Here is a 25,006-nt window from a genome sequence, read left to right as displayed (position 1 = left end):
CTATTGCAGATGCTGATACATCTGTTGATGCCTGCTGTTGGTGTATTGGCTCCTTCGTTGCTATAATGATATTTAGTCACTTTTGCATTTGTTAATTTAATTCGAACTTTTCAAGTAAAATATGCTATCTGCTATAAAATCCCTAAAAAGTTGCTCCAGAAGCTTTTGGGTGAGTGAGATGTTAGAGAGAAAAGGTCCCTTCTGCAGGACTTTGCTACTCTTGCCTTTCATTTTTTTGTCTTGATGAACGCCAAGACAAATTTTTTTCCCTAAACAATCTAAACGATAAATTCAAAGGTCTGTCATTGCTTATAAGTATACTGTTATTACTTACATTACTTCATTAGGTTCCTATGTTGACATAGATACAAATTTGCATTACAAAGCATTTTGATATCCTCTGTGAGTTGTGAGGAATATTCAAGTTTTCAACGAGTTCAACGAGTATTTGTGGGAACAAAATTTGATCTCAATTATTGAGATGATACTAACTGGTGTTTGATATATTGGCAAACGTGAAGATAGCTAGAATCATCTTTATTTAGTTAAAATACAATGCAATGCTATATTTGAGAGTTTAGATGGACAATCATAACATTTGCATCAGTTATTATGCTAAAGTTTCACATGCATCAGGTGTTCCTTATAGAAAAATTTGTCAATGTCTGCTGCTACATTTTAAAGCAAAAGACCATATTACAAGTCTGCTGCTTTTCCATTTCCAACGACAGTCTGCGACAGCCTACAACCACTTTGATTCAACACCATTTTGTCTTGTTTACTAAGTGTTTCATCTCTTTCCAATCAAAAAGATTTGATTTTAAAGTTCAATGTGTCACTGGCATAAATTAGCAAATCTGAAATGAATTACTACAACACAATAAAGAAAGAATGACATAATAAGAAGGAACACAACAATCTCATAAAAGGTCGTGGTTTTATGATTGCGTGAAGCTCACTTACTGGTTCCTATTACTGTTTTTCTTTTTTGAAAACTCGGTATTTAGCCTAAGGAACGATTAATCCAAAGGGTCCAATCCCATGTCGATTTACAGGACTCCATGTCAAGTCAGAGCAAAGCTCTGTATGGAAAATCACATTAATGTGAAAGCTTGGTTTTGTTGCTTCTGCAAATTCACAGTAGATAATAACATAATGCAAAAAAATGTGTATCCAAACATATATGCTTAATGGTTTATCAGTGTGTTTGTATTTGGCTTGTGAGAGAGATTAAAAAAAATATCACTACTAATATTATCCTCAACGGATCTCACAATTATGTCTGAAAAAGGTACATATAACTTGTACATAGCTTTGGATCAGGAATTAGAATTCTGCACTATACCCAACCAAAAATGTTCATTCCCAACTGAAATGATTATAATGCCCCTGCGTGAGTTAACTCACGCTAGTGTTAATCTCTACGTGAGTTAACTCACGCTAGTGTAAATCTCTGCGTGAGTTAACTTACACAGCGTGAGTTAAGTCACGTAGATTTAACACCAGCGTGAGTTAACTTATGCAAGGGTATTTTTGGAATTTCAGTTGAGAATGAGCAAAATGTGTTGGGTAAAGAGCAGAATTCCAGGAATTATATGTTACCTGTGCTAATAATTGCAAAACAGAGTGAATTATCACCATAAATTTCTAAAATTGAACAACACAATCTCTAATTAGTAATTACTTTTCATAATATTGGATTTTTCTCATACATTACAATCCGAACCAATGAGGCTTTTACGCTACAATCTACTTGACCCTCTTGATTATATAGGTTTCTTTGCAAGGCGAAACAAAGATGATGCCACCTCAATGTCACCATCAAGCTCTTTCAATGAAGCCTTCACTTTAGAAGTTCCTCTAAATCATGATCACGGGACTTTACCTTTGTCAATTTCCTCGACCTTCTTCAGCTATTCGGTCACACCGATAAGATTATATAGGTTTCCTTGCAAGGAGAATCAAATATGATGCTGCCTCAATGTCACCATGGAGCTCTTTCGATGAAGTTTAATTAGTAATTAGTTTTCAGAACATTGTATTTTTCTCAAGCCTTACAATCCGAACCAATGAGACTTGTATGCTGCAATCTACTTGACCCTCTTGATTATATAGGTTTCTTTGAAAGGAGAGCAAATATGTTGTTACTTCAATGTCACCATGGAGCACTTTCAATGAAGCCTTCACTTTTAGAAGTTCCTCTAAATCAAGATCAGCAAGGGAAATAGAGACTTTACCTTTGTCAACTTCCTCCACCTTCTTGAGCATGTTGATGTTTTGATTTCGAGAAGGCTTAACATTTTGCCTCGATGATTCACATTGTCCTTCATGAAGGTACTCCTTAGTCGCAACTTAAAAGTTGAAGAGACAAAATCAAATAGGTTACCGGCAGAGGTGAATCCAACAATACTAATTCTAGCACCGCAAAGAACTGATAATTCACTTGCTTTCTTAACAAGGCATAGATAAGTTGAATTATTTACAATAAACTTATCGTCCTTAGCGGAGGATTCACATGCCTTCCCTTGCAATCAATTCCTGCAATATCATAGAATCATATAGTTATATTCTAGAAAACCCTAGCCATCCATTTCAAATAAAAGAACAAACAATAGGTCCAATTTTATTCACTTGAAAACTAAGGACCTGCTTACCTTGTAAAAAAGTTTTTTGTTTTAATTCAGGTTATGTTCATTTTAACTTGCTAATAAGAAGAGAGACTTTTGAAGTGATTTATTGTGATCGATGCAAGGTAATTTGTTATCTAAAGATGATGCATTTTTGTTGTTTCTGGAAATACTAGAAAATTGTTCACTTCAAGAGTCTTTTTTTCTATTATTTGGTAGCATGAAACTACATATTTAATCACAAGGTAAATAAAAGTTATACCAATCTAGTAGCAGCATCGCTGCCTTTTTCTATTATTGCATCATCATTGCTAATGGAGATATCCTTTGCATGCAGTTTCATCTCTGTAAAGACAGATCTGCAATAAAATAATGCAAATTCCATCTTTAAACTTATCAATGAAAGATACAAAAACATTAGACACATTATGGTAGCAATAAAGGTATAAAATCACCTTCTGCAGCACATAAGGAGGTTGATTTCGACCTCCCGATGTAGTAGCTCTATCACGATGACAATCAAACAAATTCCGTCCAAGGACATGCGATTCAATTCGATCGAAATTCGATATATTTGGTACTTCATTGATTTGATTGGAATTCCATATTTCACGAAGAATAATTTGATATATGAGGTATCCATCATCACTCGTTGGTTATAACTTTATTATTGAATTTTAATCTTGACACGGTAAATTTTTTCCATATATTATTTCTATGGTAGGTAAATGACGATCTAGATAATCAGATCTTACAATTCTAAGATTTCTTATGGAGACTACAATTCAGATCTCATGTTAAAATGACCATGCAAGGCTAAAAAAAACTTACCTTTAAAACAATGGGCTAAAAATTATTAGAATACACTTTTTTTCAAGAAGCGTTTAAAATCTGGTCTTCAAAACCTAAAAATGGTGGATCTTAACTCTTATCAACGATAAGCGATGTTAATGATTGTGAAATATTTAGATCTAAAAAACCTAATATATGAAGCACAACCAAGGTTTTGATCTCGAACAAAAGGGAGAATAACGATTGGACTAGATCTGAGGTTTGCACGACGTTTTTCTAAAAGAGCTTTGATGGCTCGATGATTTAACTCTAAGGAGGTTTTATGAAACTATGGTTGGGGTGAGCAACCACGACTACGAGGGCTCCTTAAAAAGAGTTCAATGTGGGTCCTCTCGATTTTTCGTAAAAATACTACATTATTTTCCTTTTTTTACAAAGTTTATTATTTTAATGAAAGTTTATTATTATTTTATTAAAACTATTTTGAGATGCATATTAAAATTACCACCGACACCGACTATGGATCACATTTGAGTGTTAATGGTTTTCAATATCTTAAAGCAAAGTAACCGATAAAAAAAATTAAATTGTCCCTTAATAAATTCTTTAACATCAACTTACCTATGAGTAAATTTTTCAATATATTAACTTAAAAGTTAAAAGCCAAGTAATTGTTTCAATTTAGAATTATTTTATAAAAAAAATTGATTCCTCATTATATAAACCAAACATAAAAAATAAAAAATTGGTCAGCCGACCATTGTAAAATTAAGTTGGGGAAAGTTGTCCTCGTGAGCTTACCTCAGTTGGTAAGAAAAATGCATAATATATTAAGGTCCGGGGGTTCAAACCCCGGCAATGAAAAAAAAAGTTGGGGAATGTTAAGATGAAGGGAAAATATAGGATATAGACACAAAGATAAATATGAGATAGAAGAGGTTAGAGAGTTGAGAGAGAGAGAGAGAGAGAGAGAGAGAGAGAGAGAGAGAGAGAGAGAGAGAGAGAGAGAGAGAGAGAGAGAGAGAGAGAGAGAGAGAGAGAGAGAGAGAGAGAGAGAGCAAGCAGATGAATTCAGGGAGAGGTGGGTGTGGGCCATGGTCCATGGCTCTCTTTTTGGATAAAAGCAAAACTGAGAAAACATCAAACAAATTTTAGACTTCCCAACTAGGTCGACACTTCTACAAACTCTCACCCTCTGCCACTCACTCATAATATATATTAATGAAAAGGGTCATGTTAACCAGTGCCCACGAGACACAACTTAAGCAACTAAAAATGACAAGAAAAGAGAAAATTAACATTAAAAGCAAACACTTTTTCATGTTTCAAAATGTAACATACACAAGAAAAAAGGGAATATATATATATATATATATATATATATATATATATATATATATATATATATATATATATATATATATATATATATATATATATGAGAGGGATCAAACCAAAACCCTCAGAAAATCAAAACAAGTAATTAGGTAGACCAAAAAGGTCCTTAAACAAAGATTCCCTAAGAGGAATGGGAATAGAGTCCCACCAAACTGTTGTTTGAACATAATTATTAATGGTGTTCGGTCGGGTTGTCTGTTCTTTTTATTGCGTTAATACAAATTAACAAGCAACAATTTTTATGATATTTTGATTTTAATTAAAATTATATGTAAAGATAATTTGTGTTTTCATATTGTAACAAGCTATAATATAAGATTCTTATAGATAAATATTTTTAAGAGTATAATTGGAAGTGAAAAGTCACTCCAAAATCATGTATTCCTTTTACACGTAAAATGTTTGCAAATACTTCTTTCAATAAAGACGTAGGTTCGGGGCAGGGTAGATATGTGCTCTTCCACCCTCCTCCTATTGCCGAATTTAGAATATTGAACAAAACTTGCACAATCCCCATCAAAGTGAGGTTTCTCTGTCAAAGAAGAGGCGAGTTATTGTCAGATTTATCGAGCGTGAGTTACCTTTTCATGCCTAATTCTATTGTGATCAAATTAATTTTTTATTGAATTATTTTAGTTGAAGTAAAATATATTATGTTTGAATGCATTTACATAAAGTTAACTTTTATGAAGTTTATAGTTCCAATGCCAGTTGGCCGTTAATATATTAAGAGTTTAACTTTGAAACAATGCCAATGTAAAAAGTTCACACCGTCAATAAACACAATCACGTATATTCCTAACGTTAAAGATAGTTATGATTAAAATGAAGCGGTTTAAAATAACCATTACACTCATAGTGTATATTGTTACTATTCCCTATGTTGAGTAAATTAAGATAAAAAATACAAATAAAAAATATTTAAAATAAGGACCTTGCTAACTGTAAAGGCCTATAAATATCACTATCTACCACATAAAAACTCAAAGAGGCAGTAGGAGATAGTAAGAGTCGTGTGTGCTTGTATGAAACTGAAGACGAATCTTGATCGATCGACGAAGTATCAAATGAGATAGAAATCATTTTGATTTTATATTATTTGGTACTTCGTCGATTTGATTAAAATTCGATATTTCATGGAGAATAATTTGATAGAAAAGGTAGTCACGACCACTCGTTTGTCATAAATTTTGCTATGTTAATGAATCTCAATTTAACACTTTTATTTTTTTCCAAATATTATTTCTATCACATGTAAAACCATTTAGATCCTCAGATCTTCTGATTTTTTTATTATTTACTAAGACGAAAAAATCAGATCTTGTGTGGGTTAGGCTCCCACGAGTTGTTGTTTCTGCCTTACTCGATGACGGAACAGTTAGGTGTTGCTTGTCCTTGAGCTGTTGCGGTTACGGTGTCGCTGAGCTTTTTTGTTGTTTCGCCGGCTGTTTTGTGTTGTGTTGTGTTTGTGGTTATGCTTGTGTTCGTCGTTGTGCCATTTTTGTGTTTCCGGGTCCTGTTTTTGTGTTGTTCTGTTGGTTTTGTTTTGTTTTCAGGACGATGAAGATGGTGGAGGTTCGATCCAGATCTTAGTTGTTGTTAATCTCAAATCTAGTTTTCCAGATTTAAGATCTGGTTCCTTATGTTCTGATTCATCTGTGTGGATTCGCCAGATGTTGCTCGAAAGAGTTTGGTGCATAGTCACTTTGTGTTGGTGGTAGCAGTCATTAATCGTACCTTCATAACTGTTTCATCCGTCACGGTTGTGCCGTAGGTGGATTGTGTTCCGACGTTTGTCCATTTATCTGGACTTTGATCGGATTGATTGGCCCGAAAGGGCGCTTTGGCTTGCTGGTGTTTTGAGGGAGCTGTTGGACCTTGAACCGTTTCTGTGTTGGCAGACGATTCATACGCCTACCTTGATACTCTAAACATTCACTCTGCGTTTTTTTTTTTTTGCAGTTCGATTTCGTATCCATGCGTGGGTTCGCTTGGCTGTCATTAGTAGTGTTGTTTAGAGTTGTTTTCTTTACCACTTGTGTTCTGATTTGATGTATCACCCGTTAGGGTTTGTGTCAGTGGTTATCTGGGTCAGTTCATCCCCCCAGTCTTGTACTTCCTCTTTATTTAATTTTATTTCTACTTTGCTTAAAAAAAAATTTGCAAAAAAAAAAAGATCATGTGGAATCAGAAATCCCACATGTAAAATTGAGTGGTTTTGAAATCGTAATATATCTCTGCATAACACCACATTTTTCTTCAAGAAGAGTTATAGATCTAGTCTCAAAAACTGGAAATTGGTGTATCTTAATGCTTATCACGGACAAATTGCGTTAATGGTTGCAGAACATTTAGATCTAAAAAACCCAATTTTTGAAACATAACCTAAGGTTTGATCTCGAACAACAAATATAGCAAGAAGAGAACTAGATCTGATGTTTGTACAACTTTGTTAACGGTACTCAGATGGCTCGATGATTTTACTCTAAGGTGGTTTTGGATGATTGTGATTGGGCAGAGGGGGGGGGGGGGGGGGGGGGGGGGGGGTGAGAAACAACGACTATTAAGGTTCTCTTAATATGATTAAAAAAAAGTCCAAGTGTGGACTGTCGCCAGTTTTAATAAAATAATATATTATTTTCTTTTTTATTTACAAACTTCAGTATTTAAGTAATAGAAAAATATTAGGGTACACCTTTAAATCTTTTTTGAAATCTAAATTAGAAGCACTCCGATTAAGAATAGCACTTGAGTGTTTGTAGTCTACTATATCTTTATGAAAATTACCCCACTACCAAAATTTCTACTTTCTTAATTAATTTTTATAAAATCGATTTACATATAAATAAGTTAATCTATCTTACTATCCCTCTAAGTTAACCAATCACTATGTATGACCCATTTTTTTATAATTGGTACTAGCAATAGTAAAAACAATAATTTGTACTAATTGTTTATAATTGGTATTAACGATTTTTGATTTTGCTATCCCATTTATTTTCATATTATGAATACTTCATGAAATTTTGAGTAATGTTCAAGGTATTTTAGTATTTCTTTTTGAATAGTATGATATTTAGTATTAAATTTATTAGTGGCCGCACCACCAAAATAGCTCCCCGCTCCTGCGCCGCGCCAATTTTTGGGTTGGCCGCGCCGAGCCGCATTTCCGCATTGACAACATAGAGATAAATATTGTCTGAATGCCTCTATTGTATTGTTGTCAACTGAGGATTTCACAGATACTTGATGAATCAATAAATAACGTGACTGTGCGATTGCCACAGATATAAATATAATGAGGTCTTTTATCAGATGAGTTATAGAACTAAAATGGTCAGGATAATTAAGAATGAATTAGTAATTACCAACTTTTTAATTGTTAATTATATATCCCAATTATCAACACAATCCAAGACTTTTTGAGCAGGATTGTGCATCAAATGAAAGGGAAACAAAAGGTTTTATAATGTTTGAGGTGTTACCAGTCATGTGTAGGTCATGATATACAAATTCATTAATAATGACTTCTGGTTGGCTCCTTGCAAGAACATCCTGCAGGACCATTTACACAAAAATCTACTATTGATGCATGAGAGAAGGAGATAAGAGAAAAAAAATGAAGAAGATAGCTAGAAATAGAATCATCTTCATTTTGTTAAAATACAATGTAATGCTATATTTGAGATTTTAGATGGACAACCATAACATTTGCATCAGTTATCAGATGTTCCTTATAGAAAAATCAGTCAATGTCTGCTGCTGCATATTACAGGTCTGCTGCTTTCTATTTTCAATGACAGTCTGGTACAGCCACTTTGATTCACTGATCTTTTCCCTGTACTATGTTTTTCAACACCATTCTGTCTTGTTTACTATGTGTTTCATCTCTTTCCAATCAAAAAGATTGAATGAATTTAGGGCTATAGAGCTAGTATTACCTACCACCTTAGATTTGATTTTAAAGTTCGATGTGTCACTGGCATAAAATGAATTACTACAACACAATGAAGATAGAAAGACATGATAAGAAGGAATACAACAATCTGATAAAAGGTCATGGTTTTATGATTGCGTGAAGCTCACCTACTGGTTCCTATTATTGGTTTTTTTTTTTTTTTTTTTTTTTTTTTTTTTTTTTTAAAAAAAACTCGGTATCTGACCTAAGGACTGACTAATCCTAAAGGTCCGATCCCACATCGACTCGCGGATCCCCATTTAAAGTTAGAGCAAAGCTCTATATGGACTATCCCACCGAACTGCTGTGGAAAATCACATTAATATGAAAGCTTGGTTTTGTTGCTTCTGCAAATTCACAGTAGATATAACATGTAATGCAAGAACATGTTTATCCAAACATATGTATAATGGTTTATCAGTGTGTTTGTATTTGGCTTGTGAAAAAGGTATATATAACTTGTACAGAGCTCTAGATCAGGAATTATACGTGACTTATGACTAATAGTTGCAAACTAAGTGAATTATTCACGATAAATTTCAAAAATTGAACAACACAAAATCTCAAATTAATAATTAGTTTTCATAACATTGAATTATTCTCATACTTTACAATCCAAACCAATGACACTTATATGCTGCAATCTACTTGACCCTCTTGATTATATAGGTTTCTTTGCAAGGCGAACAAAGATGATGCGACCTCAATGTCACCATCTAGCTCTTTCAAAAGCCTTCACTTTAGAAGTTCTTTTAAATCAAGATCAGCAGCAGGGGAAATAGGGACTTTACCTTTGTCAATTTCCTCGACCTTCTTCAGCCATTCGGTCACACACATAAGATTATGTAGGTTTTTTTGTAAGGAGAAGAAAATATGTTGCTACCTCAATGTCACCATGGAGCTGATCTTTCAATGAAGTTTACAATCCGAACATTGTATTTTTCTCATGCTTTACAATCCGAACCAATGAGACTTGTATGCTGCAATCTAGTTGACCCTCTTGATTATATACGTTTCTTTGAAAGGAGAAGCAAATATGTTGATACTTCAATGACACCATGGAGCTCTTTCAATGAAGCCTTCACTTTTAGAAGTTCTTCTAAATCAAGATCAACAGGGGAAGTAGAGACTTTACCTTTGTCAACTTCCTCCACCTTCTTCAGCTCTTTGGTCAAACTCGTAAGTTATTTGTTGAGCATGTTGATATTTTGATTTTCAGAAGGCTCTACATTTTGTCTAGATGATTCACATTGTCCTACATGAAGGTACTCTTCAGTCACAGCCTGAAAAGGCATAGATAAGTTGAATTATTTACAATTCCTGCAATATCATAGAATCCTATAAAACCCTAGCCATCCATTTCTGATCATACATTAAAAGAATAAACAATAGATATAATTTTGTTCATTTCTTGAAAACCAAGGACATGCTTACTTTGTGAAAATGGTTTTTCTTTTAAGTCGGGTTATGTTCATTTTAACATGCTAAAATGAAGATGAGACACTTTTGAAATGATTTATTGTGATCGATGCATGGTAATTTGTTATCTAAAGATGATGCATTTTCGGAAATAATGAAAACAATTATGTTGACTTTTTTGTTGTTTCTGGAGATACTAGAAAATTGTTCACTTTAAGAGTCTTTTTTTCTATTATTTGGTAGCATGGAAACTACATAAATAATCACAAGGTAAATATAACTTACATCATTCTAGTAGCAGCATCGCTGTCTTTTCATGTCCGTATGGCATCACCACTGCGACTGAAGATATCTGTATCATGCAGTTTCATCTCTCTAAAGACGGATCTGCAATGAAATAATGCAAATATCATCTTGAAATTTATCAATGAAAGATACAAAAACATTAGACAAATAATGGTAGCAATAAAGGTAACAAACAGATAGAATCACCTTCTGCAGCATATAAGGAGGTTGATTTTGACATCCAGATGTAGTAGCTCTAGCCCTATGACAATCAAACAAATCCCGTCCAAGGACATGCGATTCAATTCGACTGAAATTCGATATATTTGGTACTTCGTTGATTTGATTGGAATTCGATATTTCACAAAGAATAATTTGATATATAAGGTATCCATCATCGCTCGTTGGTTATAACTTTATCATTGAAGTTTAATCTTGACACTGTAATTTTTTTCCATATATTATTTCTATGGTAGGTAAATAATGATTTAGATCATCAGATCTTACAATTCTAAGATTTCTTTTGGAGACTACAATTCAGATCTCATGTTAAAATGATCACGTGAAGCTAAATAAAACTTGTGAAACAATGGGATTTGGAGATCGTAATATATCTTTTGAAAACACTTTTTTCCAAGAAGCGTTTTAAAACTGATCTTCAAAACCTAAGAGTGGTGGATCTTAACTAATATCAACGATAAGCGATGTTAATGATTGTAATATATTTAGATCTAAAAAACCTAATATATGAAGCACGACCAAGGTTTTGATCTCGAACAACAAAGACAACGATAATTGAACTAGATCTAGATAGGAGGTTGTACGGCGTTATTCTAAAGGAGCTCCGATGACTCAATGATTTAACTCTAACGAGGTTTTTTGAAACTATGGTTTGGGTGAGCAATCACGACTATGAGGGTTCTTAATAAAGAGTTCAATGTGGGCCATCTCCATTTTTAGTAAATGTGAAGGTCCAACTTTAAACCTCTTTTGAGGTGCATATTATAATCACCACCGACTATGAATCACATTTGAGTGTTAATGGTGTGCAATATCTTTGAGCAAAGTAACCAATAAAAAGATATTACGTTTCCTCTAAATAAATTCTGTAACATCAACTTACCTTACCTGCGAGTAAAATGTTCAATATAATAACTTAAAAGATTTCTCAAAAAAAAAAAAAAAAACTTAATAGTTAAAGCCAAATAATTGTTTCAATTTAGAATTACTTTAAAAATAAAAATGATTCTCATTATAAAAACTAAAAACACACACACAAAAATATGGTCAAACCTACCATTGTAAAAATAAGTTGGGAAAAGATAGAATGAGTGATGCAAGTGATAGTTGCTTGACCACACACTCTTGACCACTTGTCTTATATAGAAAGCCATGTAATCCTTATTTTTGAACCACTTACCTTACAAGATATTTTTCCATGGTCACAAATATAAATGAATAGTGTTTGATCACATATACATAAAAGTGCTTTTCCTTGAAATACTAAATCAATATATTATCAATTTTATTTTTATTATTAAAAAAACACTTTGATGTATGTGTGTCCAAACACTATTCATTTATGTTTGTGCCCATATTAGAATTTCTCCTTACCTATAATCTGGTATTATATTACCTTTTTTATTTTATTTTTATTTTGTATGAAACAAAATGTTAATTTATTTTTATTTTTTTACAAAACAAAAGATAGGATATAGACAAATACAGAAAAATAGGAGATATAAGATGTGAGTGAGAGAAAGGGGAAAAGTGTTTAAATTTTGTAACCACTTATGATATTTTATCTTTGGCTAAAATGCACTTTTGCCCCCTCAAGTTTTTTTTTAGAGAAACCCCCTCAAGTTTTTAAAACTAACGATTTTGGCCCCTCTAGTTTGAAAATCGCACTTTTAACCCTTCATGTTTCACCCCTTTGCAAAATGACGACCTTCCCTGATTTTGACCTAGTCAAAGCTGATTTGGCGTTTTTAAAAAAAAAAATTGGCACCTATAATTTTTTTTAATCCATATGGATTTTAGAAAAATTGACATTATTTTAAAATTACAAATTATAAATTAAAAAAATAAAAGAAATCTAATGATAAGATTTCCGAAGACTAGAACCACGATCCCTAAACTTCGGACCTAGATCCCCTGCTATAACTGCTTCACGCAGTGGTCGATCTCAGCCATGAAGCATTGATCCAACGGTTGAGATTTATGCTGCTAGCCTTCTCATAGTTTGATATCAGCCACTTATCTTTGATCAGACGACTCACATACCTTACAACATCCTGCTGTTACAACAGGAAATCTGCTTCCCTAAACTTCTTAGCCTCACATATTTTTGGTTATACCGAACAAGGATATCCTTAATCTCTTTCTTACTCTGTTCATCCATATATTTTTGGTGTTTGTGTAGATATGAGCAGTTTGACCTCCTCCCTTCACACGAATACTTATACCGACACCAGGGAAAAACCAAGGAAAAACAAAAGGGCCTGTGAAGATTCATAATTTTTTGGGATTGATTATCCAGGATTGATGATTTTGTTGTTATGGATTTTGAAGATTGAGGGTTTTTTTCGCGTGTTTTAATTTAAGTTTAATAATTTCAAATAATATTAATCAATTTAAATCCAAGTGGATTACAGTAATCATAGCTGGCATTTTATATTGTAAAAAACGTGTCCACATTAGCTTTGACTAGGTCAAAATCAAAGACAACCACAGTTTTGCAAAAAGGGTGAAACATGGGGGTTAAAAAAATTTGTAGCACCGCAAAGAATTGATAATTCATTTGCTTTGCTAAAAAGGCACAGATAAGTTGAATTATTTACAATAAACTTCTAAACTTATCGTCCTTAGCATTGGAATTGTCTCCTTCGATCAATACCTGCAATATCATAGAATCTTATAGTTATATTCTATAAAACCCTAGTCATTCATTTCAAATCATACAGTAAAAGACTGAACAATAGGTCCAATTTTATTCATTTCTTGAAAACTAAGGACCTGCTTTGTGAAAATGTTTTTTGTTTTAATTCAGGTTGTGTTCATTTTAACTTGCTAATAAGAAGATGAGAGACTTTTGAAGTGATTTATTATGATCTATGCATGGTAATGTGTTATCTAAAGATGATGATTTTCGGAAATAATGACATTTTCATTGTGTCATGAAATGCTAGAAATTTGTTCACTTCAAGAATTTTATTTTCTATTATTTGGTAGCAAGAAACTACATATATCAGGGCCGGACTTTGGGGTGTGCAAACCGCTCAATGGAACTGGGCCTCCCCACGGTATGGTTTCAAAAAAAAAAATTATAGCTCAATAGTACTATTAAGTGTTAGATGGGTGTTTTTTTGAGGGTGGTTTGAGGTTTCTCGTGTATACGGTAGTGATTTTTACCTTTGGGTGTACCGCATATATACGGCACTTTGTATTTATCTTTTAAAAAATTTAAATTGAACATTGTTCTTTAAAAGAATACATTTTTATTTTACTACAGGCCTCTTTTCATTTACAGAACAGAGCCTCCATATTCGTCGGAAAGACCCTGACATGTATAATCACAAGGTAAATGTAACTTACATCAATCTAGTAGAAGCATCATTGTCTTTTCTTGCCCTTATTGCATCATCACTGCAAATGGAGATATCCTTTTCATGCAATTTCATCTCTCTAAAACAGATCTGCAATGAAATAATGCAAATATCATATCTTTAAACATATCAATGAAAGATACAAAAGCATTAGACAAATTATGGTAGCAATAAAGGGAACAAACAGATAAAATCAGCTTATGCGGCACATAAGGAGGTTGAATTCGATGGCATGATGTTGTAGCTCTAGCTTCATGACAATGAAGCACAGCCCGTCCAAAGACAGGATATTCAATTTCACCAAAAGTCGATATCATTTGGTACTTCGTTGATTTGATTGAAATTCAATATTTCACGAAGAATAGTTTGATATATAAGGTATCCATCAACACTCGTTGGTTATTACTTTCACTTTATCATTGAATTTTCTTGTAGTGATTACACCCTCCGGTCACTATTACAAGCAAAACTTTGTATTTTAGATTCATTCATTAAATGATGTATGTGGTCCATAATAAAGACCACATACATCATTTAATGAATGAATCTAAAATACAAAGTTTTGCTTATAATAGTGACTGGAGGGTGTATCTCTGTAATAAAATAAATATAATATGTTTCCTCTCTAATAAAATTAATCCCTTTGTGTCCCAAGGGAATAACTTAATTCGAAGAAGTATTACAATGTGTTGAGATCAAGGTTCAAACCTATTACTCCCTTTGGTCTCATATATAAAAAAATATTATTTCTCTAGGTTCATTGAATAATTAATGTATCTAGTCTACATTGTAAAACAGATACGTTAATTATCCAACGAACATAAAAAAATAATTATATAAGACCGGAGAGGGTATTTATGTTACGGTATCGTTGTTCCATTTACTTTAACGTACATATAGCTCGCTAGTCTTTTTTTTTTGTGGTGGCCGGAGTTCGAACCCTGAACCCTGCATATTTTATGCATTGTCCCTACCAACTGACATAAACTCACAAGGACAAGCTCGCTAGTCTAGTACATGTTACTATGTCTTTTAGATTTATGCACACATATAGCTTTGTACAGAGACCGGGAATAGCAATTATATGTTACTTGTGATGTGACTAATAGTTGCAAATTAAGTGAATTATTTACGAAAATTTCTAAAATTTAACAACACAAATTAGTAGTTGGCTTTTATCACATTGAATTTTTCTCATACTTTACAATCCGAACTAATGAACTTGACCCTCTTGATTATATTGGTTTCTTTGCAAAGGTGGATTAAACATTTCCAAAAGAGGACGGGAGTGAGTTACTGTTGTCTTCATTTTCATGTTCATGCATCAGTTGTTGAAGAAATCATAGAAAACAACCACTTTTGAACTTGAAGCTGAGTTCTTCTTCTTCACCTAACCAAAGTTGTTGCCACTGCTTGGCTTCACTCCTTTCACTGTCTCTTCTCCATTTTTAGCACCATCTCTCCTCTTCAGAAATATGCGACACAGAACCCAATTTTCATTCTGCAAAACCATGTTGCCGTCCAGTTGCCTTCCAACAACTTCACAACTTCTTCCCATTTGGATACTTGGCTTCTTTAGTACTGAAAAAGTACATCTCTTGTTCCATATCACCTAATAGAACAACACACACTCAAATTAAGACATTGCTGTAGTAGTAGTAGCAGCAGTAGTTATCATGTCTCGGTATCAGAACATGTCTGACACCAACACATGTATTTACATTGATTTATATAATTTTCTCAAAATTTAATCGGTGTTGACATGTCAGTGTCTATGTTGTGTTTGGTGTCCGTGTTTCATTATAAATTAAGAAAAAGAAAAGGTGCATACCAGGTAAATCCCAAGGATCAGACTTGCAAAGATCAACTTCAGGAATGATGAAAGCAGGTAAAGGGAAAGAGAAGACCTTACGCTTCAAATATTGAAGAACAAGTACTTCATCTGTTGGATGAAAACGGAAACCTGGTGGCAATCTCACTTCACCATTCTTCACAAAATAGGGACTTTACCTTTGTCAACTTCCTCCACCTTCTTCTGCTCTTCGGTCAAACTCATAAGTTATTTGTTGGGCATGTTGTATTTTGATTTTGAGAAGGCTTACCAATTCTAGCACCGCAAAGAATTGATAATTCACATGCTTTCCTAAAAAGGCACAAATAAGTTGAATTATTTACAATAAACTTCTAAACTTATTGTCCTTAGCATTGGAATCACCTTCTCCAATGAATTCCTTCAATATCATAGAATCGTATAGTTGTATTCTATAAAACCCTAGCCATCCATTTCTAATCATACAGTAAAAGAATAAACAATAGATATAATTTCGTTCATTTCTTGAAAACTAAGGACATGCTTGCTTTGTGAAAATGTTTTTTGTTTGAATTCAGGTTGTGTTCATTTTAAGTTGCTAATAAGAAGAAGAGAGACTTTTGAAGTGATATATTGTGATCGATGCAAGGTAATTTGTTATCTAAAATGATGCATTTCTGGAAATAATGAAAACAGTTATCATCCATGTAACTAAGAGCACCGGATGATGAAATTTTGAGTCTATTTGTATTTATCTAGTAGTCTTAGGTTTGAATTTAGCACGAGAATGCAAAAACCTTGAAATTTATAGATAGAGTTTTGTCATCTACACAGTTTGTTTTAGATCAATGTACACATGACATTTGTATATGAGATGCCCAATTCTATACAAATATAAAATAAAATTATACTTCTATAGAAAATATAGATGCTACCTTTGCGAGAGTAGGTGGTTCATGTCCATGTTCAACTCGTTTTGGTGGACGACCACGCCCACAATATTTTGGTGCCTCCTCTTTTTCTCCCTAGTGCAACACAAATTTAGCTATATGGTCTTAATTATTCAGTTTGCTTTAGATCAATGTACACATGACATTTGTATATGAGATGCCCAATTATATACAATATAAAATAAAATTATACTTCTATAGAAAATATAGATGCTACCTTTGCGAGAGTAGGTGGTTCATGTCCATGTTCAACTCGTTTTGGTGGACGACCACGCCCACAATATTTTGGTGCCTCCTCTTTTTCTCCCTAGTGCAACACAAATTTAGCTATATGGTCTTAATTATTCAGTTTGCTTTAGATCAATGTACACATGACATTTGTATATGAGATGCCCAATTCTATACAATATAAAATAAAATTATACTTCTATAGAAAATATAGATGCTACCTTTGCGAGAGTAGGTGGTTCATGTCCATGTTCAACTCGTTTTGGTGGACGACCACGCCCACAATATTTTGGTGCCTCCTCTTTTTCTCCCTAGTGCAACACAAATTTAGCTATATGGTCTTAATTATTCAGTTTGCTTTAGATCAATGTACACATGACATTTGTATATGAGATGCCCAATTCTATACAATATAAAATAAAATTATACTTCTATAGAAAATAGATGCTACCTTTGCGAGAGTAGGTGGTTCATGTCCATGTTCAACTCGTTTTGGTGGACGACCACGCCCACAATATTTTGGTGCCTCCTCTTTTTCTCCCTAGTGCAACACAAATTTAGCTATATGGTCTTAATTATTCATTCTTCTAAAGTGATTAATGTATACATTTGAAAATGAGACAGCCAATTTTATACAAAATAAAAGTATCCTTGAAAAGAAAATACACACACTACCTGTTGAGGTAGTCTTCTAGGACGACCTCAAGGACGTTTGGGAGCCTCATCTTTATCTCCCTAGTGCAACAAACATTTAGCCATTTTAGTTATTTAATTAGTTCAGTAATACCTCACTTCAAAAATGGTACCGTCTAGAGTCTCAAAGATAAACAAAAAATCAAGTTGATCTTTTATATAGTTTGTTAAAGAGATTAATTTACACATTTGTATATAACATGTCTGATTTTATACAAAATGGGAAATATACATACTACCTTTTTGAGGTTGGACACATTTGAACTCTAGGCGGGTTGTTTTGGTGGACGACCACGCCCACGACGTACAGGCGGCTCCGCTCTATCTCCCTAGTGAAACACACATTTAGCCATCTTTAGTTTTTTAATTACTTTAGTAGTTTCTCATTTCAAAAATAGTATTCTCTGTTATCTTAAATATAAGAAAAAAGCCATTATTTTGCAAGTCAAATTTATTTAGTCCAAATTTATTTAGTCACAGCCTGAAAAGGCATAGATAAGGTTAATTATTTACAATTCCTGCAATATCATAGAATCATATAGTTATATTCTATAAAACCCTAGCCATCCATTTCTAATCATACAGTAAAAGAATAAACAATAGATATAATTTTGTTCATTTCTTGAAAACTATGGACATGCTTACATTGTGAAAATGGTTTTTGTTTTAACTCAGGTTGTGTTCATTTTAACTTGCTAATAAGAAGATGAGAGACTTCTAAGGACATGTTAACTTTGTGAAATGATTTAATGTGATCGATGCATGGTAATTTGTTATCTAAGGATGATGCATTTTCGGAAATAATGAAAACAATTATGTTGACATTTTTGTTGTTTCTGGAAATGCTAGGAAATTGTTCGCTTCAAGAGTCTTTTTTTTTATTATTATTTGGCAGCATGAAAAACTGGGTAGCACTTGGATGACATAAAATTTGGTGACATTGGTGATATTGGCCAATCACAATGTCACAATTCTTGTGAAAGAGAGACAAAAAAACCACTTGTGATATTGTGGTTGGCCAATCTCACCAATGTCACATGCTACCCCGTGAAACTACATATTTAATCACAAGGTAAATAAAAGTTATACCAATCTAGTAGCAGCATCGCTGTCTTTTCATGTCTGTATTGCATCATCACTGCAAATGGAGATATCCTTTGCATGCAGTTTCATCTCTCTAAAGACAGATCTGCAATGAGATTATGCAAATTTCATCTTTAAACTATCAATGAAAGATACAAAAACATTAGATAAATTATATATGGTAGCAACAAAGGTAACAAACAGATAAAATCACCTTCTGCAGCACATAAGGAGGTTGATTTCGACCTTAGCTCTAGCACCATGACAATCAAACAAATCCCGTCCAAGGAAATGCGATTCAATTCGATTGAAATTCGATATATTTGGTACTTCGTTGATTTGATTGGAATTCCATATTTCACGAAGAATAATTTGATATATAAGGTATCTATCATCACCCGTTGGTTATAACTTTATTATTGAATTTTAATCTTGACACTGTAAAATTTTTCCATATATTATTTCTATGGTAGGTAAATAACGATTTAGATCATCAGATCTTAAAATTCTAAGATTTCTTATGAAGACTACAATTCAGATCTCATGTTAAAACAACCACGCAAGGCAAAAAAACACTTACCTGTAAAACAATGGGCTAAAAATCATTAGAATACACTTTTTTCCAAGAAGCGTTTAAAATCTGGACTTCAAAACCTAAAAGTGGTGGATCTTAACTCTTATCAACGATAAGCGATGTTAATGAATGTGAAATATTTAGATCTAAAGAACCTAATATATGAAGCACAACCAAGGTTTTGATCTCGAACAAAAGGGAGAACAGTGATTGGACTAGATCTGAGGTTTGCACGACGTTTTTCTAAAAGAGCTTTGATGGCTCGATGATTTAACTCTAAGGAGGTTTTATGAAACTATGGTTGGGGTGAGCAACCACGACTACGAGGGCTCCTTAAAAAGAGTTCAATGTGGGTCCTCTCCATTTTTGGTAAAAATACTACATTAATTATTTTCCTTTTTTTACAAAGTTTATTATTTTAATGAAAAATGTGAAGGTCCAATTTTAAAACTATTTTGAGATGCATATTAAAATTACCACCGACACCGACTATGAATCACATTTGAGTAAATTTTTCAATATATTAACTTAAAAGTTAAACCCAAGTAATTGTTTCAATTTAGAATTATTTTATAAAAGAAATTGATTCTTCATTATATAAACCAAACATAAAAAATAAAAAAATTGGTCAAGCCGACCATTTTTAAATTAAGTTGGTAAAAGTGATGATGAAGGGAAAATATAGGATATAGACACAGAGATAAATATGAGATAAAAGAGATTAGAGTTAAGAGAGAGAGAGAGAGAGAGAGAGAGAGAGAGAGAGAGAGAGAGAGAGAGAGAGGAAAGAGAGAGAGAAGAGAGAGAGAGGCGAGAACACGGATGAATTCAGGGAGAGGTGGGTGTGGGCCCTGGTCCATGGCTCTCTTTTTGGATAAAAGCAAAACTGAGGAAAACATCAAGGAAATTTTAGACATCCCAACTAGGTCGACACTTCTCAAAACTCTTACCCTCTACCCACTCACTCATAATATATATAATGAAAAGGGTCATGTTAACCAGTGCTCTCGGGTATCAAACCAAAACCCTCAGAAAATCAAAACAAGGAAAAAAAGGAAAGGGAAACGAAGAAGAAAAAGCTAGGGGAACCGGTAATTAGGTAGACCAAGAGGTCCTTAAAAAAAGATTCCCTAAGAGGCGTGGGAATAGTGTCCTACCAAACTGTTGTTTGAGCATAATTGTTAATGGTGTTCGGTCAGGTTGCCTGTTCTTTTTATTGCGATAATACAAATTTACAAGCAACAATTTTTATGATATTTTGATTTTAATTAAAATTATATGTATAGATAATTTGTGCGTTCATATTGTAACAGACTATATTTATCCTTTTCAATGACACTAATAATATAGTAAATATAATATATATTTTATGTTTTTGAATTACACCAATAATATAACATTCTTATAGATAAATATGTTTAAGAGTATAATTGGAAGTGAAAAGTCACCCCAAAATGAGGTAGGTTTGTGGCATGGTAGATATGTACACTCCCACCCTCATCCTATCGCCGAATTTAGAATATCGAACAAAACTTGCACAATCCTTGTCAAAGTGAGGTTTCTCTGTCAAAGAAGAGGCGAGTTATTGTTAGATTTATCGAGTGTGAGTCACCTTTTCATGCCTAATTCTATTGTGATCAAATTAAATATTTATTGAATTATTTTAGTTGGGTGTAAAAAAGTTTATGTTTGAATGCATTTACATAAAGTTAATTTTTCTGAAATTTATATTTCAAATGTCAGTTGATTGTTAATATATTAAGAGTTTAACTTTTGAAACAATGCCAATGTAAAAAGTTTACACTGTCAATAAACACAATCGCGTATATTTCTAACGTTAGAGATAGTTATGATTAAAATCAAGCGGTTTTAATGATGAAACGACTATAATTGACTGACCACGAAAAAAACCATTACACTCATAGTGTATATTGTTACTATTCCCTATGTTGAATAAATTAAGAAAATAAATATATTTAAAATAAGGACCTCGCTCACTCTAAAGCATATAAATATCACTATCGACCACATAAAAACTCAAAGAGGCAGTAGGTGATATCACGAGTCGTGTGTGCTTGTATGAAACTGAAGACGAATCTTGATCGATTTACGAAGTATCAAATGAGATAGAAATCATTTTGATTATTATTTGGTACTTCGTCGATTTGATTAAAATTCGATATTTCATGGAGAATAATTTCATAGAAAAGGTAGTCATGACCACTCGTTTGTCATAAATTTTGCTTTGTTAATGAATCTCAATTTAACAATTTTTTTTTCAAATATTATTTCTATCGTATGTAAAACCATTTAGATTCTCATTTCTTCTGATTTTTTTATATTATTTATTGAGACAAAAAAATAAGATCTTGTGTTATAATGATCATGTGGGGTCAGAAATCCCACATGTCAAACTGAGTGGTTTTGAAATCGTAATATATCTTTGCATAACACCACATTTTTCTTCAATAAGAGTTATAGATCCAGTCTCAAAAACTGGAAATTGGTGTATCTTAATGCTTATCATGGACAAATGGTGATAATTGTTGCAGAACATTTAGATCTAAAAAACCTAATTTTTGAAACATAACCTAAGGTTTGATCTCGATCAACAAATATAGCAAGTAGAGAAGTAAATCTGATGTTTGTACGACTTTGTTAACGGAGCTCAGATGGCTCGACGATTTTACTCTGAGGTGGTTTTGGATGACTGTGATTGGGCAGGGGGGGTGAGAAACAACGACTATCAGGGTGCTCCTAATATGATTAAAAAAAGTCTAGGTGTGGACTTGATAAGTGCTCAAAAGTGATATATTTCATGTGTTAGTTTAGGCATTTTAGTGACTTGTTTTGCAAGATTATCTATGGAAAAGTTTCAATTTTATGCATATATGCCATTTATGCTTTATGTGCCTTACTCTACCCTTTTTGTGTAGGAAAATACAAGTAAGGACCAAGAAATCAACCAAAATTCAAGGTCATCTCGCTTCAAGCGACCACAACTCGCTTAAGCGAGCAAGTTCCAGAGAGCACAAGGTCAGCTCGCTTAAGCGAGCACAACACGATAAGGCTACGTGGCAGTCAACCAGTGGCCAACGTGGGATTTCAAGGCTGTTCGCTTCAAGCGAACGCTGACAGATTCAGCCATATAAATAGCTTTTCTCTCATTTTTTGAAGGAATTATTCATTGTTTTTGATATTTTTCCGATTTTTAGAGAGAGAGAGGACATTTCTAGAGAGAGAAACATGAAGCAAGAGTGTTAGAAGTGGATTCCTCCCAAGATTTGTAGAGAAATCATGAATCTTGTCATGAATCTTCATCTTTTCTTCCATTTTTGCAAGGCTACTATGAAAGTAAGTAGCTAAATCTATCCTTTGGGGTTAGAGGTACTTGATCAAGTTAATATGTACTCGTTTTGATACTTAAATATATGATTCTAGCTATATTTTACTTGATGTTGATTTTATTCTTGTGTTTAATGTTATATTTATGATTTGAAATGATGTTAACAGATGCTTTTGAATCTAGGGATGTCGACATTCAAATGATCCATTAGAAATCACGACATCATTTGGACACAAATGATGTTGTTGAGCGATATGTGATAATATCAAGTAAAGCTAGAATCCGTTTAAGCAATCATTAGAATACACTATTTAATGCTTGGTCAACGACTCTAACCCCAGGCGTGAATTACCCGACCTCGTCTCAATTTTATTGCTATATTCCAATTTAGACTAGTTTTAAACAAACAAACTTTTAAACCATAACTTGAGATGATAACAGATTGTTGAATGGCTTAAATATCGCGCTAGTCCCTGGGGAGATGATACACAAAAATACTTACTTTTGATACTACATCAAGACTATCGCCGGTTTTAATAAAATAATATATTATTTTTGTTGGAACAAAATGTGTTTAACATTAACCTTTGAGTTTTAATGATAACAAGGTATTAAAAATTGTCAATTAGATATGCTAATATTTGTTCAAGTGTGCAGGACCATAGACAAATTTTTTTGTGTCTCTTTAAAGCATAGGTTCTGAAAGAACAAATGAGAGCAATTGAATAAACAAGAAGGAAGCTTGAAGCATATGAAGAAAAGAGGTTCTGAAGACAAGTGCTCCTGAAGAGCTGACGTCATCAGAAACACCTCATCAGAAGCAGATCACCAGAAGCAGATTTCATCAGAAGTTCTGAAGATCATTAGGAGCTGAAGATCATCAGAAGCTGCGAGAATTGAAGCTTCAAAGGCTGTTCAAATGATTTAATCACGCCTATCGTTGCAGAAGATTGGAAGAATGAAGCAACGGCTAATTCAAATGGATTTGAAGGCATTGGATGCTTTTTCGTTGGAGAGAGTTGAAAAAGGACAATTGTACGAATTGTACAACCACTACCTCCACTACTCTATTTTGTCTCTGCAGCAAGACAAGAACAACAGCTATGCCTGCACCAGTGTTCCTCCAGAATTGGAATGAATTTGAAATTGATCCTTCATAGGACAATAACTATATCAGGCAAAAGATCATTGGTGATTTGATCAAGTTTCAAATGACTCTTTTTGGTGTGCTGACAATTCAAGAACGTCTCTTTAAAACCTCTATATAAAGGAGTGAAGACTTAGAGAATGACAAGACTTAACAACAATTTACAAGCGCCAAAACTCTGCTGAAATTGTTCTGCATCAAAAGTTCACTTAGAATTTTTTAAACACTTTCATATCATAGAAATTCTAGAGTCCTAAGAGTCTGTATCTGTTTTGTATTGTGAACACCACTGATTGTATATCAAGTGTTCAACCTCAAACAAATTTCTTTCTAATTCATTTTGAATAGAAATCTCTTGCGTGTGTGCTTGAGCATATGAAGTCTCTTGATTTAGTTCTTGAGCATAGCAAATCTCATGCAGTTGTGCTTGAATAGTTTGAAGTCTCTTGCTAGTTGTAGCAGTGAGCAATTGTAATCAGATATTACATTTTTAGTGAACTCTCCTTGGAAGTGCAAGGGGAACAGGACTACTTCCGATTTGTGGAGGGAACCTGTATAATTTCTTTGTGTCTTTCTTCTCTCTCTCTCTCTCTCTCCCCCTCTGTTTTTATCTGCTGCATTTAGATTCTGATTATCACTTCAGAAGCTGAACTCTATCTGCTTCTGATCAGTGACTTCAGTAGGAGAAATCGAAGAAAAAGCTAACACAATTCCACCCCCTTCTTGTGTTTTTCTCACCTTCAATTTTCTTTTTTATTCACAAACTTCACCATTTAAGTAATAGAAAAAGATTAGGGTACACCTTTAAATCTTTTTTGAAATCTAAATTAGAAGCACTCCGATTAAGAATTGCACTTGATTGTTTGTAGTCTACTATATCTTTATGAAAATTACCCCACTACCAAAAGTTCTACTTTCTTAATTAATTTTTTAAAATCGATTTACATATAAATAAGTGAATCTAACTTTCTATCCCTCTACGTTAAGCAATCACTCTGTATGACCCATTTTTTTAATATATTAACTACAATGTAAAAGTTGCAAATAATTTTGAGTTCGGAACATGGGCAGATCCAGCAGGAGGTGAGTAT

At 33.2% G+C, this 25,006-nt stretch overlaps 1 protein-coding gene, 2 long non-coding RNA genes and 1 pseudogene across 6 annotated transcripts in view; all 4 read right to left on the bottom strand.

Moving 5' to 3' along the window:
- Positions 1-25,006, bottom strand: part of LOC146918047 (uncharacterized) — a 50,096-nt gene that overhangs the window by 15,941 nt on the left and 9,149 nt on the right. Inside the window, exons 1-9 of one of the 3 annotated variants that reach the window (XM_085719728.1) lie at positions 19,063-19,743; positions 18,855-18,954; positions 18,005-18,094; positions 17,748-17,807; positions 17,524-17,613; positions 17,294-17,383; positions 17,062-17,151; positions 16,830-16,919; positions 15,961-16,227 (exon numbers count right to left, since the gene is read on the bottom strand). In XM_085719728.1, the coding sequence (XP_085575854.1) occupies positions 16,137-16,227; positions 16,830-16,919; positions 17,062-17,151; positions 17,294-17,383; positions 17,524-17,613; positions 17,748-17,807; positions 18,005-18,094; positions 18,855-18,928 (675 nt within the window). In that variant the 5' untranslated portion in view covers positions 18,929-18,954; positions 19,063-19,743 and the 3' untranslated portion in view covers positions 15,961-16,136. Of the gene's footprint in view, positions 1-15,960; positions 16,228-16,829; positions 16,920-17,061; positions 17,152-17,293; positions 17,384-17,523; positions 17,614-17,747; positions 17,808-18,004; positions 18,095-18,854; positions 18,955-19,062; positions 19,744-25,006 lie in introns of those variants that run through there. The other 2 variants (XM_085719727.1, XM_085719729.1) reach the window with 2 other exon arrangements.
- On the bottom strand, positions 1,654-3,835 carry LOC146918051 (uncharacterized). The gene is made up of 3 exons (XR_015015958.1): positions 3,083-3,835; positions 2,890-2,986; positions 1,654-2,538 (listed from the first exon to the last, which is right to left on the bottom strand). It is a non-coding gene; the product is annotated as an uncharacterized LOC146918051 (long non-coding RNA).
- LOC146918050 (uncharacterized) lies at positions 9,322-11,373 on the bottom strand. Its single transcript, XR_015014241.1, has 3 exons — positions 10,687-11,373; positions 10,480-10,581; positions 9,322-10,058 (listed from the first exon to the last, which is right to left on the bottom strand). It is a non-coding gene; the product is annotated as an uncharacterized LOC146918050 (long non-coding RNA).
- On the bottom strand, positions 15,140-16,087 carry LOC146918049 (NAC domain-containing protein 83 pseudogene; annotated as a pseudogene). The gene is made up of 2 exons (XR_015015959.1): positions 15,916-16,087; positions 15,140-15,696 (listed from the first exon to the last, which is right to left on the bottom strand). The product of XR_015015959.1 is annotated as an NAC domain-containing protein 83 pseudogene (transcript).

Source organism: Medicago sativa, chromosome 6 (genome assembly GCF_051527215.1).
Source record: "Medicago sativa cultivar Bolivia chromosome 6, Bolivia_mono, whole genome shotgun sequence".
Classification (NCBI taxonomy): domain Eukaryota; kingdom Viridiplantae; phylum Streptophyta; class Magnoliopsida; order Fabales; family Fabaceae; genus Medicago; species Medicago sativa.
This window is presented reverse-complemented; position numbering and strand designations above follow the sequence as displayed.